Source organism: Mus pahari, chromosome 6 (genome assembly GCF_900095145.1).
Source record: "Mus pahari chromosome 6, PAHARI_EIJ_v1.1, whole genome shotgun sequence".
In the NCBI taxonomy this organism is placed as follows: domain Eukaryota; kingdom Metazoa; phylum Chordata; class Mammalia; order Rodentia; family Muridae; genus Mus; species Mus pahari.
The window spans coordinates 1128077-1141767 of NC_034595.1; the positions used below are offsets into that span (position 1 = coordinate 1128077).

General features: G+C 50.7%; 1 protein-coding gene across 3 annotated transcripts in view; it reads right to left on the bottom strand.

The window, feature by feature from the left end:
- Trim14 (tripartite motif containing 14) overlaps window positions 1-13191 on the bottom strand; it is a 23004-nt gene extending 9813 nt beyond the window's left edge. The window contains exons 1-4 of one of the 3 annotated variants that reach the window (XM_021200386.2): window positions 12934-13191; window positions 10234-10329; window positions 1671-1904; window positions 220-382 (exon numbers count right to left, since the gene is read on the bottom strand). In XM_021200386.2, the coding sequence (XP_021056045.1) occupies window positions 220-382; window positions 1671-1904; window positions 10234-10329; window positions 12934-13134 (694 nt within the window). In that variant the 5' untranslated portion in view covers window positions 13135-13191. Of the gene's footprint in view, window positions 1-219; window positions 383-1670; window positions 1905-7671; window positions 9183-10233; window positions 10330-12933 lie in introns of those variants that run through there. The other 2 variants (XM_029540201.1, XM_029540202.1) reach the window with 2 other exon arrangements.
- Window positions 13192-13691: the final 500 nt, after the last annotated feature.

The window sequence follows — 13691 nt, forward strand, 5'->3', positions numbered from 1 at the left end:
CCTGGCTGCAGACTCAGTGAGACCAGCTCCCGGGGCCATGAATCCCCACGTGACAGGCAGCAACCATGAACCAAATTAACTCCCCCCTTCCTTCCGTCCTTCCTTCCTTCCTTCCTTCCTTCCTTCCTTCCTTCCTTCCTTCCTTCCTTCCTTCCAGTTGCTCCTGTCTGGTGGGCAATGCAGGGAGCAATGACTCGGAGTCGGTCTTAGGCAACTCACTTTCCTTCAGGCGAGTGTCCATTGGTGTCTGCAATGTGTTCCCGATGGCTTCCACAAACTCCTTAAAGTAGTTCTTGACAGGCTCAAAGGACAGGGGCACAGGGTGGCTCAGCTCTGAGGGGCTCATCTGCTGTCCCATCTCTGTCTTGGTGACTATATATGCCTGTGTGGACGGGTACAGGGTCAAATGGCTCCAGGGACCGCAAGCTGCACCCAGCCTCTTGCATACCCAAGAAGGTCAGGACCCACTCGGCCACCGTGGTCTGGCCGAGCCGTGCCACAGGGCAGAGCTGCTGGTGCCCCCTCCTCTCATGCTTCTTTCCCTTTACTTCTCTCTTCTTCCTTTCTCTGCCCTTCCCACAGGGTACCTAGAAGGGCCCCAATCAAGAGCAATGATCAGGCCACGGCACTAAAGTCCAGACCATGATGAGGGTCTGCTGCAGTGCAGATGTACCTCAATATGTGAGGACCTGGAATCCATTGTTTTATTTTGTTTTGCTGGGACAGGGTTTTATGGAGCCTAGGCTGACCTTGAACTCCGGATCCTCCTACCTCTGCCTCCCGGATGCTGAGTTTACAGGCACATATCACCAGTCCTGGCCAGACACAGGTTCTGATCCTACCAGAGTGTGAGCCCTGTGAGTCCCCCTCCCCCTAGCCCCAAATCTACCAGAGGCCTTACTGCAGACCTGTAGTAAATATTTGAGCTACGATTCATGTACTGGCTGAGTAAGGATGACCCCCATAAACTCAGATATTTGGATGCTCAGCCATCAGGGAGCGGCACTGCTTGAGAGGGGTTAGAAGGTGTGGCCTTGTTGGAGGAAGCGTGTCGCTGGAGGTGGGCTTTGGGGGTTCAGAAATTCTCTTCCTGCTGCCTGTGGACCTGGATGTAGAACTCTCAGCTATTTCTCTAGCACCGTGTCTACCTGCATGCTGCCATGCTTCCTGCTATAATGACAATGGGAACTAAATTTCTGAAAGTGTAAGCCAGCCCCGACTGAATGCTTCCTGTTATAAGGTCGTCATGGTCAGCTGGGTGGTGGCAGTGACAGCACACACCTTTAATGCCAGCACTTGGGAGGCAGAGACAGGTTCGAGTTCAAGGCCAGCCTGGTCTACAGAACTAATTCCACCCCCTCACCCCCACCCCCAAAAAAGGTGCCATGCTCATAGTGTCCCTTCACAGCCATAAAACACGGACTAAGATGATTCACCAAGTGCCGGCGGCTTGGGGGCCCCAGACAGGCTGCTGTTAGGAATTATCATTATAATTCAAGATACACATTAATTATCCTATCAGTGTATACTTCCTGATCACCTCTGTGGTGGTAATAAAGTTTACCCGATGGCCAGGGACATCTCCGTAAAGATGGTGTTCAAGGCCACAGTGACTCAGGTGCAACTTGAGTAGCAGGTGGTAGATGAGATGAGGGAGCCCCCAGACATACCTGCAGCAGCTGAACAGGGTTGGGCTCCTGGCCAATGCCCCACACCCTGGTAGAGAAGTCATCCATGACCTCAATTTGCTTCCCACAAGACTCAGCTTGCTCCCGGTACACCTGGAGGGTGAGCTGTGTGTTTTTATCGATGAATTTTTTGGCCAGTACTTCCTCTTCATCCAGGAGTAATCTGAGTTCTGTGAACTTCTGTGTCAGCCAGGCTTTACTTGAGTCTGCGTAAACCTTAAAGGAGGAGGAGGAGGAGGAGAAGGAGAAAGAAAAGAAAGAAGAAAAAAGAAAAAAAAAAGAAGAAGAAAGAAAAAGAAGAAGAAGAAGAAGAAGAAGAAGAAGAAGAAGAAGAAGAAGAAGAAGAAGAAGAAGAAGAAGAAGAAGAAACCAAGTCAATCGTAGACAAGACGTTTGCCAACCAGGAAGTCCAGAACGGAAAACAGCGTCTACAGAATAAATCCAGCGAGGTGGCTGTTCAAAACAAGAGGCCACTCGTAAAAAAAAAAAAAAGAAAGTTTTTCTAAGCACTGGCAAATTGTTTTGAGACAGGGTTTCCCTGTGTAGCCCTGGCTGTTGTAGCACTCACTCTGCAGACCAGCCCTTGGACTCACAGAGTACCTGTTTCTGCCTCCCAAGCACTAAGATTAAAGGTGTGCAGCACCTCGTCCAGCTGTCCAGCCAAAGAGCCTTTCTGCCTGCCTCCTTCCTCCTCCTCCTCTTTTTGTTAAACGATGTCTTTCTTGGTAGCCCAGGTGGCCTCTAACTCCCAGTTCTTCTGCATCAGCCCTCCAGCCTGAGTGCTGGGTTGAAGGTGTCATCATGCTCGGCTTAACATTCCCTTGATGATCTGCACACACAGCATAGCTGGTAGACCGTTTTCCTGACATGTTCCATGCCCTGGGCACACAGGACGTGATGGCGCACCCCCAAGAAGGTGGGGGTGAGAAGATCGGAAGCCAAAGTTGTCATCGACTCCACAGGAAGTTCAAGGTCAGCCTGGGTCTCATGAGCTCTTGTCTGAAAACAAAAGCAAAAAACCCTGGGGGGGGGGGCATGAGGAAGGGAAAGGAATCTGATCAAAATGTACTCTATGAAAAATTAAAGTAAGAATGAAAATCCTTTGAAGTGAGGGGTGGACAGCAAAATGTCTGACAATAAATAGGGCAAAGCTGCAAGAGGTCTTGGAGTGTAGCTCGGTGGTAGAGAACTTGGCGGGTATGCAGGAGGCCCCGGGTTTGCTCCCCAGCATCTAACTTAGAGTATAATATTATACCAAGAGACACGAAGAGCCTTAACCATTGCTTCCTCTTATGCCCTCTTCTGGGGTGTCTGAAGACAGCTATAGTGTACTTACATATAATAAATAAATAAATCTTTTTTAAAAATGCAAAGGGATCAAAGAATGCAGTGTTTTGTTTTGATATGTTACAGCTTGGATGAACCTTGAAGACACAATCCTAAGTGAAATAAAACATATTAAAACCCACAACTGCCCTTTAGAGACAGAAGCCAATGCCCAGTGACAGGAAGTAGGGAGGAGGTGACTAGAGGTGGAGAAGGGGCCTGGGTAGTGACGCTTAATGGCTTCTGTCTTCTTTTTTAAAATTTAGTTGATCTAAAAAAAATTATAGTATGTGACTGTTATGGTTTGTTTATGCTCGGCCCAGGGAGTGGCACTATTAGGAGGTGTGGTCTTGTTGGGTAGGTGTGTCACAGTGGGTGTGGGCTTTAAGACCCTCATCCTAGCTGCCTGGAAGTCAGTATTCTGCTAGGAGCCTTCAGATGAAGATGTAGAACTCTCAGTTTCTCTTGTACCAAGTCTGCCCAGATGCCACCATGTTCCTGCCTTGATGACAATGAACTGAACCTCTGAACCTGTAAGCCAGCCCCAATGAAATGTTGTCCTTGTAAGAGTTGCCTTGGTCATGGTGTCTGTTCATAGGAGTGAAACCCTGGGTACGATCTTGTATGAGTACAGCTGGGGAAAAAGGCATCAATTGGAGCTACAGGTGGCTGGGAGTCACCTGGCACAGGTGCTAGGGACAGGTGTCAAGTCCTCTACCATTAAGCCCTGTCTCCAGCTCTGTTTTCAGTCTCCCCCCCCCCTCTCTTTTCTTATACTTGTTGCTAGGTGGTATTCTTTGTTTGTTTGCAATAGGATATATACCCTTGCCGGGCCTGGATCTTGTCCTGCTTTTGTAACAGGGCTCCACACTTAAGTAGGTCAGTCCCCTGACCTTAGCACTAGGTCATGATATAAGAACCATTTGGGTTCATAAAACTCAGCACACAGACAGTACTACTTGTCAAAAAGAAAACAAAGGCCCAATCCATCAAAGTCCATAGTTCTGGGACATTCTCTAAATGTACGAACATTGCTTTTTGGCTTCTGTAGCTCTGTTTCTGGCCAACTGTTCTTGCTAACTGAAGGATGTCAACCCAGGATATGGTTTTGTGCTTAAAAGCTCACCCTAAGAAAGGCTGGAGGCTATACTGGGATCCCAAATACCCAGTGTAGTTGTCGGCTGGCCAATACAGACTTCTGTTGGCTTAAACTCATGTCCAAACAGTCTTCTCTGGTGGATACCCCACAACATTTTCACCTCCCACATGCTGAGATCACCAGGCACAAGCCATCATACCCAGGCAGAATTTCTATTTGAGACCACAAGTTCTGGAAATAGGTAGAGGCCATGTTTGGACACATTGTGAATGCAGTTCATGCGCCAGGAAGCGCTCCTGAAGAGTCAGCACTGCATATCTATATTTGCTGCTACAAAAGGGTATCAGAGCCAGAGAGAGCAAAGACCTGTCACCCACAGGATGCCTCACAACCCTTTGTAACTCCCGTTCCAGGGGATCTGTCGCCCCCTTCTGGCCTCCATGTGCACCAGGCACATAGATGGTGCACAGCCACACAAGCAGATAAAACACCCAGACATGTAGAATAAAGCATAAAATTAAGAAAAAATTAGAATGCCTTCACATGCTTACTTATACAATGAAAAAAGCAGAAAGCATCTAGAAAAATAGAGTCTAAAAACTAGAGCCGCCCCTCCCTGCACCTCCCTGCAGTCCTGAAGAGCTCAGGAGTAAGGCCAGCCCTTAGCTACTGACGTGTGCCCTCCACTTGGCAAGAGATGGGAGGCGAGTCTCTGTGTGTGTGTGTGTGTGTGTGTGTGTGTGTGTGTGTGTGTCTCACAGAAGGCTTTAAGTAAGCAGTGGTTAGGTTCTGGGACCAGCTCGATCACCCATGGCCTTATTTGTAACATGACTCAGTGTGTACCTGGCTGCTGGTGCATCTTTATCAATGACCAAAGGAAGGGAAGAGGTGTTCCTGTGCACAGCCACAGCACACTGAATGGGTCTGACCGGGTGTGGTCTCACAAAGCATGGACGGCTGCCAGTGTGGGTCCTATGGAGTCAGGCCCACACTGAACTGAGTTTGGAGCTGGGTGGGCTGGTTGGGGCTGGTGGTAGAGTGAACCCCTGAGGTGCCTAGCCGAAGGGCCTAAGGACTACCTGCTGGAAAGAACTTGACCAGCCGGGAAGCTGGGTGAAGGGAGGGTGAGGGATTTAGTGCATGAGATGCTGCCTGCGTTGTGACCCCCACCTTCCGGGCCTCTACAGGAGGGGAGGAGGAGGGGCTTTGAGAAGGCAGAAAGTTACTTCCTGCATGCGGGGCATGGCTGGACAACTCCACTGGGGGGCTCTTGTGGGTGGTACAGCCAGGGTTTGAGATAAGCCCCCCAAACCCTTTCAGACCATTTCAGCAGCCGTGCCAATCAGGGGCGGAGGAGTGGTGGAGCCTAGTAGTACCGTCAGGGTCTGGCGCACAACCTGGCCACATCCTCACGCCTGCATTGCTAGTGTGGCAAAAGTTGCCTCACGCCACCTTACGTGTCCGCGGACCCTTGTTTGGTTCTATCCCCGTAGCTTTCGGGGATCACGAAGGCACAGAGCCAGGAGCCGTGGGGAGTTATTCCAGCCCCTATTGGTGACCGGGTCTGGTACCAGCCTCAGACGGTGTGCCTCAGGGCCATCTCCTGCCCTTCCAGCTCTCTCTCACCCTTCTGTGGCTCACTAGGAGGCAAGGCAGAGTGAGGGCAAGGGAGCTGCAGGGTGTTCCTCCCAGCAGGGCACTGTCCCAGAGGCGGCTCCCACTGAGCCCCTCCCACTCTCGGGCTCCCAGGAGACCCGCCTGCTGTAGCTTTACTTCCACTCAGGGCCCCCCCCCGGGCCCTGCTGATTGGCTTCAGGCTGGGCTGGCTTCCTGCCCCAGCGCCTCTGATTGGCTCTTCTGTCTCATCACTGCACTGACCTTGCCCCCGGCCCCACCCCCACCCCAGCTGAGAAGCCCCAGAAGTTTCCATCTTCCCAAGTGGCCCAGGTTCCCCCCCCCTTCCGGCCTCTCCCTCCCTAGTTCTGGGATTACAGATGTTCGTCACCACCCTGGCTGGTTTTAATGGAGGCCTTTGGGTGCTGAACCCAGGAGTCTGTGCACGCTAGACAAGCACTCAACCAGCGGTTCCCCCGTGCCTACTTCAGGCATTTGCTCAGCTATACATAGGTAGGGCTGAACAACTGTTTTTGTCTGCTTTGTTTTTTGGCTGTTTCTTGTTTGTATTTTCTTTTTGAGGTAGAGTCTCACTACATTGCCTAGCCTGGCCCCAAACTTCCATGGTTCAGTCTGTCCTCCTGTCTCAGCTTCTCATGCAGCCTGGACTACCATATGTACCATTTTGTCTGGCTTAGCCACGTATCTCTAACGGGTCTTTCTGTTGTGACAGTCTGCACATTCTAAACTGCTCATCATGTTTGCTTCAGCCGGCCCACGTAATCCCCCCCCCCACCTTTCTCTTTGATATAAAGTATCAAAGGATGACATAGTGGTACATGCCTGTACTCCCAGCATCTGAGAGGATGGAACAGGAGAACTAAGGTTAGAGGGAAGCTGGGCAGTAGTCAGAAAGCTGAGGCAGGCGGATTCTCATAAATTCAAGCCTGGTTTACACAGTGACTTCAAGAACAGCTTAGATCATGTAGAAATACCCCGAACTTGGCAAAAATCGCGCATACCTTTATTCCCAGGAAGCAGAGGCAGTGGGAATCTCTGAGTTCAAGGCCAGCGTGGTCTACAAAGCTAGTTCTAGGACATTCACGGGTACACAGAAAAAAAAAAAAAAACCTGTCTCAAAACAACAAAAAGGTTAACAAGGGCTGGTTGTGGTTCACTGGGTAAGGGCACTTGCCACCAAGTCTGCCAACATGAATGGAATCCCTGAGATCCCTGAGATCTACATGGTAGGAGAGACCCAACTTCTGTGAGGTGCCCTCTGAACTTCATATGTGGGCTGCAGCATGCATAGTCATACATACATTCTCACTTGCCCCCCTTTTCTCCCTCTCTATCTCCACTCCCCAAATAAAATGTAATAAAACTGCTTAAACAAAGAAATAAAAATGAGTATAAGGGCTGGGGAGACTAAATGCTTGCTGCTCAGGCACGAGGATCTGAGTTCAGATATCCAGGACTGACATAAGAGCTGGGCGTGGGCTGGAGAGATGGCTCAGCAGTTAAGAACATTTGCTGTTCTTACAGAGGGCCTGGGTTTGTTTCCCAGCACCGATGTGGTGGCTCACAGCAATCTGTAACTCCATTTCCAGGATCTCCACGGACAATGCGGTACATAGACATACACCAAGGCAAAACACTCAGACACACAAAATAAAGATGAATTTTTTTTAAAAAAGCTGGGAATAGCTGACTGTACCTGTGATCCCAGTACTGAGGAGGCAGAGAAAGGCAGATCCCAGGAGCTCTGGGGCTTGAAGGCCAGTCCCTATAGTTGAACCTGTGAGTTCGGCATTCAGTGAGAGCCTGTCTGAGAAGCCAAGGAGAGTGACAGAGGAAGACACTTGAAGTTGACCTCTGGCCCCCCATGATCACATGCACACACATGCACACTCACCTGCATGAACATATACACACAAGACCAACCTGGAAGACACAGGCAGCTGGTAAAGCCCTATCCCCAAACAAGCAAACTTCACTGGCCGGGCGATGCAGCGAGAACAGTGAGGTTGCATCATTTCTAAGCAGTACAGTGAGAGGCAGCATCTAGGGCTGCAGGCGAGTGCAGGGCTCATCCCCACCACACAATGCCACAGAATGCACTGACTTCTGAAGAGCCACAGGGAAGTGGACAGCCTCAGAGGGTGTGGGCTTTAACTGTCCCCTGGAAAGGAGTGCTTGATTGGGCTGGGTTATTGGCTTCTTCTGCACAATAGACTTTGGACTGACCGCATCTGAACCTGATTTCTGATTACAAAGCTTCATGGGTTAGTTTCTACATCAAAGGAGACTTTGCCTGGGGTAGGCCACTAAGTCCAGAGTAGCTTCCTCTGCCACAGATGCCACCAGCCAGCGTCCAACAGAATGTTTGTGCCCTGTCTGATGTAAAAAAACAACAACAACAAAAAACAAAAAAACAAAAAAACCCCACCAAACCTGAGAAAGTTTTGGGGCTTGAGTTAGGTTCTGAATTTGGATCTGAGCACCCACATCCACATTGGGCAGCTCTGTAATTACAACCACCTGCATGCAGTTCCAGCTCCATGTGATCTAATGCCCTATTCTGGCATTTGTGGGTACCCAAACACATGGTAGCAGACACAAACACAAAGATACACACACACACACACACACACAAATTAAAATGAACTAAAAAATACATTAAAAACATACAAAGGTTGAATTCTATGTGTTGAATATGTTGTTTACTATAGACACTGATCAGACAAAGGGGCCTAAATAAACCAGGAGACACCCCATGTTCATAAACTTAGAAGTAATGCCACTCAGGCTAGCCTTGAACTTGTGATCCTTGGGTCTCAGCCTCCCATGTTGTGGAATTATAAGTGAGTACCACCTCTGGGTGTTTGCTTATTTGTTTTTTTTTTGTTGTTGTTGTTTTGTTTTTTGTTTTTTGTTTTGGCCCTTTTGTCCCCAAGACAGAATCATCTTACATCGTATGACCAGGATACCCTGCAACACACTATGTAGCTCAGGCTATCCTCAAATTTGCAGCATACCTCCTGCTTTAGTATCCGAGTGTTGGGGTTGCAGGTGTGAGCCTCCACACCTGGCTAAAGAGCCCAAATTTGGAATAGCAAAGCAGGCTCATCAATTCTTTCAAGACCTATTATCAGCTATATTGATCCTAACCATGTAGAGACACGGTTTACAGGTGTACATGAACAATAATCATAAACTGCTGTAGGCTTATGTGCTGAGCAGACATAGACACTATTAGATCCTGTGCTTGGCACTGAAGGACAGTTAGGTATCGTCAGCTAAGTCACCCTAGCTGATTAAGTGAAGGAACAGGCTATTTCTCCACAGGGCCTTGGCAGCCTCCTGAGAATCCAGCAGTGTTTCAAAGGCAGATGTGTAAGAGCTGCTTGCACAGCTTAATAAGACCCTGCCTCAAGACAGAAATGTTTTCCATGTCCATGTTCCTTTATGCAACCTCATTGAACTTATTGGTACCCACATACACAGAGGATGGCTAGCTGGGAAGGGAATCAGTGGGCGGAGACAAGGGAGGGAAATGAGTAAATGTGATCAAAATACATTCTATACATGTCTGAAAATGTTGCAGGAAACCCATCATCGTGTATAGTTTATCTGTGCCAATAAAATCCTTCTTTAAACAGAGACTCCAATTTTAATAAAAAATTCACATTTTTTTTTTCTTTAAGGTTTTTCGAGACAGGGTTTCTCTGTATAGTCCTGGCTGTCCTGGAACTCACTCTGTAGACCAGGCTGACCTCGAACTCAGAAATCCACCTGCCTCCGCCTCCCAAGTGCTGGGATTAAAGGTGTGCGCCACCACTGCCCGGCAAAAATTCACATTTTCACTCCACTCTCAAATAAGGTAAAGAGAGGTCTGGAAATGTAAATAGCCCAGTGGGAGAAACACTTGCCTACCATGTGCATGGCCCCGGGTTCAATCTGTAGTACACAATTAAAAAACACTGTATGAAAGGGTAAGGCTGAAGGAAGCTGAAGGAAGCGCGCACTTAGGGACTAGATTCGCACTCTGTGTCCCACGACAAAGAAGCTTAAGAGTTGCCTGCCTGCCCTGCCTGCCCTGCCTGCCCTGCCTGCCCTGCCTGCCCTGCGAGCTGTTTTGCTTATGGCAATTTGGGGTGTGTGAGGATGAAGGGCAAAGTTCCTCTGGCCTGCCCTGGCTTTGGTGGATGTGAGGAAACTGGACCACTGCCCAGTGAGCTGTGGGGCAGAGGCTGAGTCTTCACAAAGCTTGAGAAACAGACCTTCAGGGCCACCCACCTGCATGCTTGCTTTCTTTGTGATCTTGTTCTAAAATGTCTAATTTTGTCTTCTTTCAAGACCCTTTAACTCATGGGTGCTCCAAATCCTGCCAGCTTGTTTTAAACCTAGTCCTTGTTTTCCCGGGGCTCCGCATTAGGGATACTTAGACCCTGGGGGATTATGTGGACATCTGCCCTGAGGAAAGAAAAAGATGGGTCCACTTGCCTTGAGCCTTTCGCCGGCGTCTTCCAAATGGGCTATGTTGTCCGCATGTTGCCTCTTCTTGGTTGCCAAACACTCTAAGCAGTCCCGGATTAGTTTCTGTGAGAAGGGTCAGGAGAAAAAGGGAAACTGTCACTTTCCAGCCAACACGCTTCCAGTCTCTCCACCAGGGACTGAGCTCCAGGCTGGGCAAGGGGACCTCCACCTGCTGAGTCACTTCACTAACCCACTAACCCGCCTCTGCCCCGAATTCTTTTTCAGCAGGAGGGCCTGGGGCTCTGGTGGTGGGTAGTTTGCTCAAAGGCAAGTGGTGAGGTGCAGGGTGAGCAGAGACTCTGGCCCTCAAGCCTTTGTCCGGGATGCCACAGCCTGGATGCCTGTCTCCTATTTCTGTTTGTCTGCTTTTAGAAGTAGCTATTTTTCTAAATACCTGATTTGGGTCTCTTCCCTCCAAGGGGTAGCCATGTCCGCCTTAGCCTTCTCCACAGCTGGTCTTCCACTTGGACCTGGGCCTAACTCATAAGAACAGGGGTGGGGAGGCCTGGACTTTTTAAAAAGATTTATTTTATGTATGAGTACACTATAGGTGTCTTCAGACACACCAGAAGAGGGTGCCAGATCCCATTACAGATGGTTGTGAGCCACCATGTGGTTACTGGGAATTGAACTCAGGACCTCTGGAAGAGCAGTCAGTGCTCTTCACCACTGAGCCGTCTCTCCAGCTCCCGGGGTCTGGACTCTTAATCAGCCAAGAGTAATACTAAGGCACGCCAATTTCCAGGGAAGAGCTGGAAGCTCAAGGAGGCTGGCAGGCGTTACGAGCTCTAGAGGAAGAATAAAACTAGGTCCTACTCCTCGCTCTACAGCCATGTGCTCAAAATCCGTTTCCTCCATCGCAAGCAGAGATGCAGTGGGGAGTAAATGAGATCAGAGTGGCTGGCCAGCCGCACATGTTCAGTGCAGGTCACTTTGCCACTTTAGCATCAACAAGCATTTGCTGCGGTGGTGAATGGGGGCAGGGAAGGGGGTCAGCCTTGGCCTCAGCTTAACTCCACATACTCATCCACTGTGACACCTAAGCCACCTACTGCTCAAGCTGGCCCAAGGATACCCTAGCTCTCTGGTTTGGGCCCTCTACCTCCAGCCACTGGAATTTCTGTCTCCTGATCCCATGTAATTCTATTTACCCTTCAAAGCGGTTACCCTTGACTGACTGACCCTTGACTCCTGTGCGCAATCTCCAACCGCCCAGACCTGCGGTGCACGCCCTCGCGGCTTCTCACCTGCACGCGCACAGCCTCCTCCGCGGCCAGGCCCACCGGGTGGCCGACGGTGCGCACCCAGAACCGGGTAGAGCGCACGCACACGCAGCCTCTGCAGCGGCCGCAGAGGCGACAGAAGAGATCATGTCCACCCAATGGCACTTCCCTGGGGAAGGCTTGCGTGGCTTCTTGCCCCAAGTTCTATTTTCTGGCCCTCACTGGCCACCACCGTGGGCTCCCTAGTACATTGCAGTGCTACCACCCTGCCCCTGACCAGCCAGGCAACTAACTCATCCAGATGCGGGCAGGATCTGACTTATGACTTGGCTCATGGTACAAGGCATGGCGCCGAGTGTGTGTCTGATGAAGGAATGGCTCTGTGGATAGACAGAGGAAGGGTGCCTAGGTTGACGCACAGCTTTGGGTCTCCAAATAGCAACATTTGAGGATCCTTATTAGCAGTCATTTCACAGTTGCCGAAGGAAGAAGGTTCTGGAAGCAGGGGCAGGACTCCACTAGTCAGATTGTCCTCTCTCAGGCCGGGTTCAGCTTGGAGTTGTAGATTTGACAAGGGTGGTTAAGTCAGGGCAGAGCAGAAAGGAAGGTGCTTTGGACAGAATTACTATGAAGACTTCTTGGAGACAAACATGATAAAATCAGCCCCGAGAATTCAGAAGGTTCTGGCTAGCTTGCCTTCCTCAAATACAGACATGAGAATAGGTTCTGCAGAGCCAGGGCTGCCTGCTGGGGTCCTGCTTTCTCATTATCTATAGAAGATAAGGCTGTGGTTAACAAGCCTCGTCTGTAGGTGCGGTGGGGGAGGGGACAGTGGTGTGTTTGCATAGAGGGAGGAGCCGGATTCGAGACAGGAAGAGGACCTTATTGACTTAGCAGAATAACAGGCCATCAGGCCCCAGTTCAGAATGGCCTTTTATGAGCTCCAGGGTCCAGAGACATTTCCAGGCTTCACGGAGCACACGCATACATACAGTTTTCTTTTTCTACAATCTGGTCTTTTGAGATAGTCTCTCTAGATAGCACAGATAGATTGGCTTTAAACTCCCAATTTTCCAACTTCATCCTCCCCTGTGCTCTGTTAGGCAAACGTCCCCGTCCCCGTCCCCGTCCCGTCCCCTCACCCCCACCCCGCGTCCTCCGCAGAAGCCGGAAAGGACGTGTGAGTACTAACCAGCCTGAGCCTCCCGTACCCCAAACCAATCTTGGAAGCTTCGCTGGTGGTTTGAGCAACTTTTTGAACGTTCATAGGGTTCTGCCTCCGGACCTTACTGTCTACTATCTAGGGGACCTCAGGCCCCCCTTAAGTTTCCCGGTCCTAACGGAATTTGGCGATAAAACCTGGGCTGGCGCTTCCTTGACGGTTACTCCTGTGTTCAATCTCCAACCGCCCAGATCTGCGGTGCACGCCCTCGCGGCTTCTCACCTGCACGCGCACAGCCTCCTCTGCGGCCAGGCCCACCGGGTGGCCGCGGTGCGCACCCAGGACCGGGCAGAGCGCGCACACGCAGCGGCCGCAGCGGCGACAGAAGAGTTCAGCCGGGCGTTCGCTGTGCTCCGGACAGCGCCAGACACATGCCCCGTCGGGCTGAACGGGCGCCCGCGCCTCGGCAGTCCCGCTCGCCATTCTCAGTGGTAAACCCGCTGTTATCTGTGCAGTGTGGTCGGGTTGGGTTGGTGCAGAAATCGAAACCTTGCTCGGGGAGGGGCGGGGCGGGACGGGCGACCCAGCTCTCAGTGGCAGGCTGGAGGGGCGATGACCTGCTGGAGAGTTGTTTGGTCCCGCCTAGTGCTGGTTCAGCCGCACAGCATCTTTCCACTCTTTCTCACCTTGAGGAGGAGGAGGTCACTATAGATAGGAATACGGGTGCTTGCACGGATGGATTCACTGGAAGGTGGGTTTCCCATTTGTTGATGCTGGGCTTCTGTCAAACTGCGGAGATGCGTGGAAAGTGGTGTGGCCTGCCCAGAGGGCCCACATTTCCTACACCCCACTTTGTTCTTTTCCTATAGTGCTTCCTCCCTATGGTCAGCCTTGTTGGGGCAGGCGGGGGCAGGGATGAGGTTGGAACAGACTTCCAGGAAACCCAATTATCGTCAGGCTAAAACGTCAAAGCCCCAGGCCCCGAAGGTGCTTTCTTTCTTGCCCTGATGGGTGAATGATCCACCCTGTTTCCAGCCGGG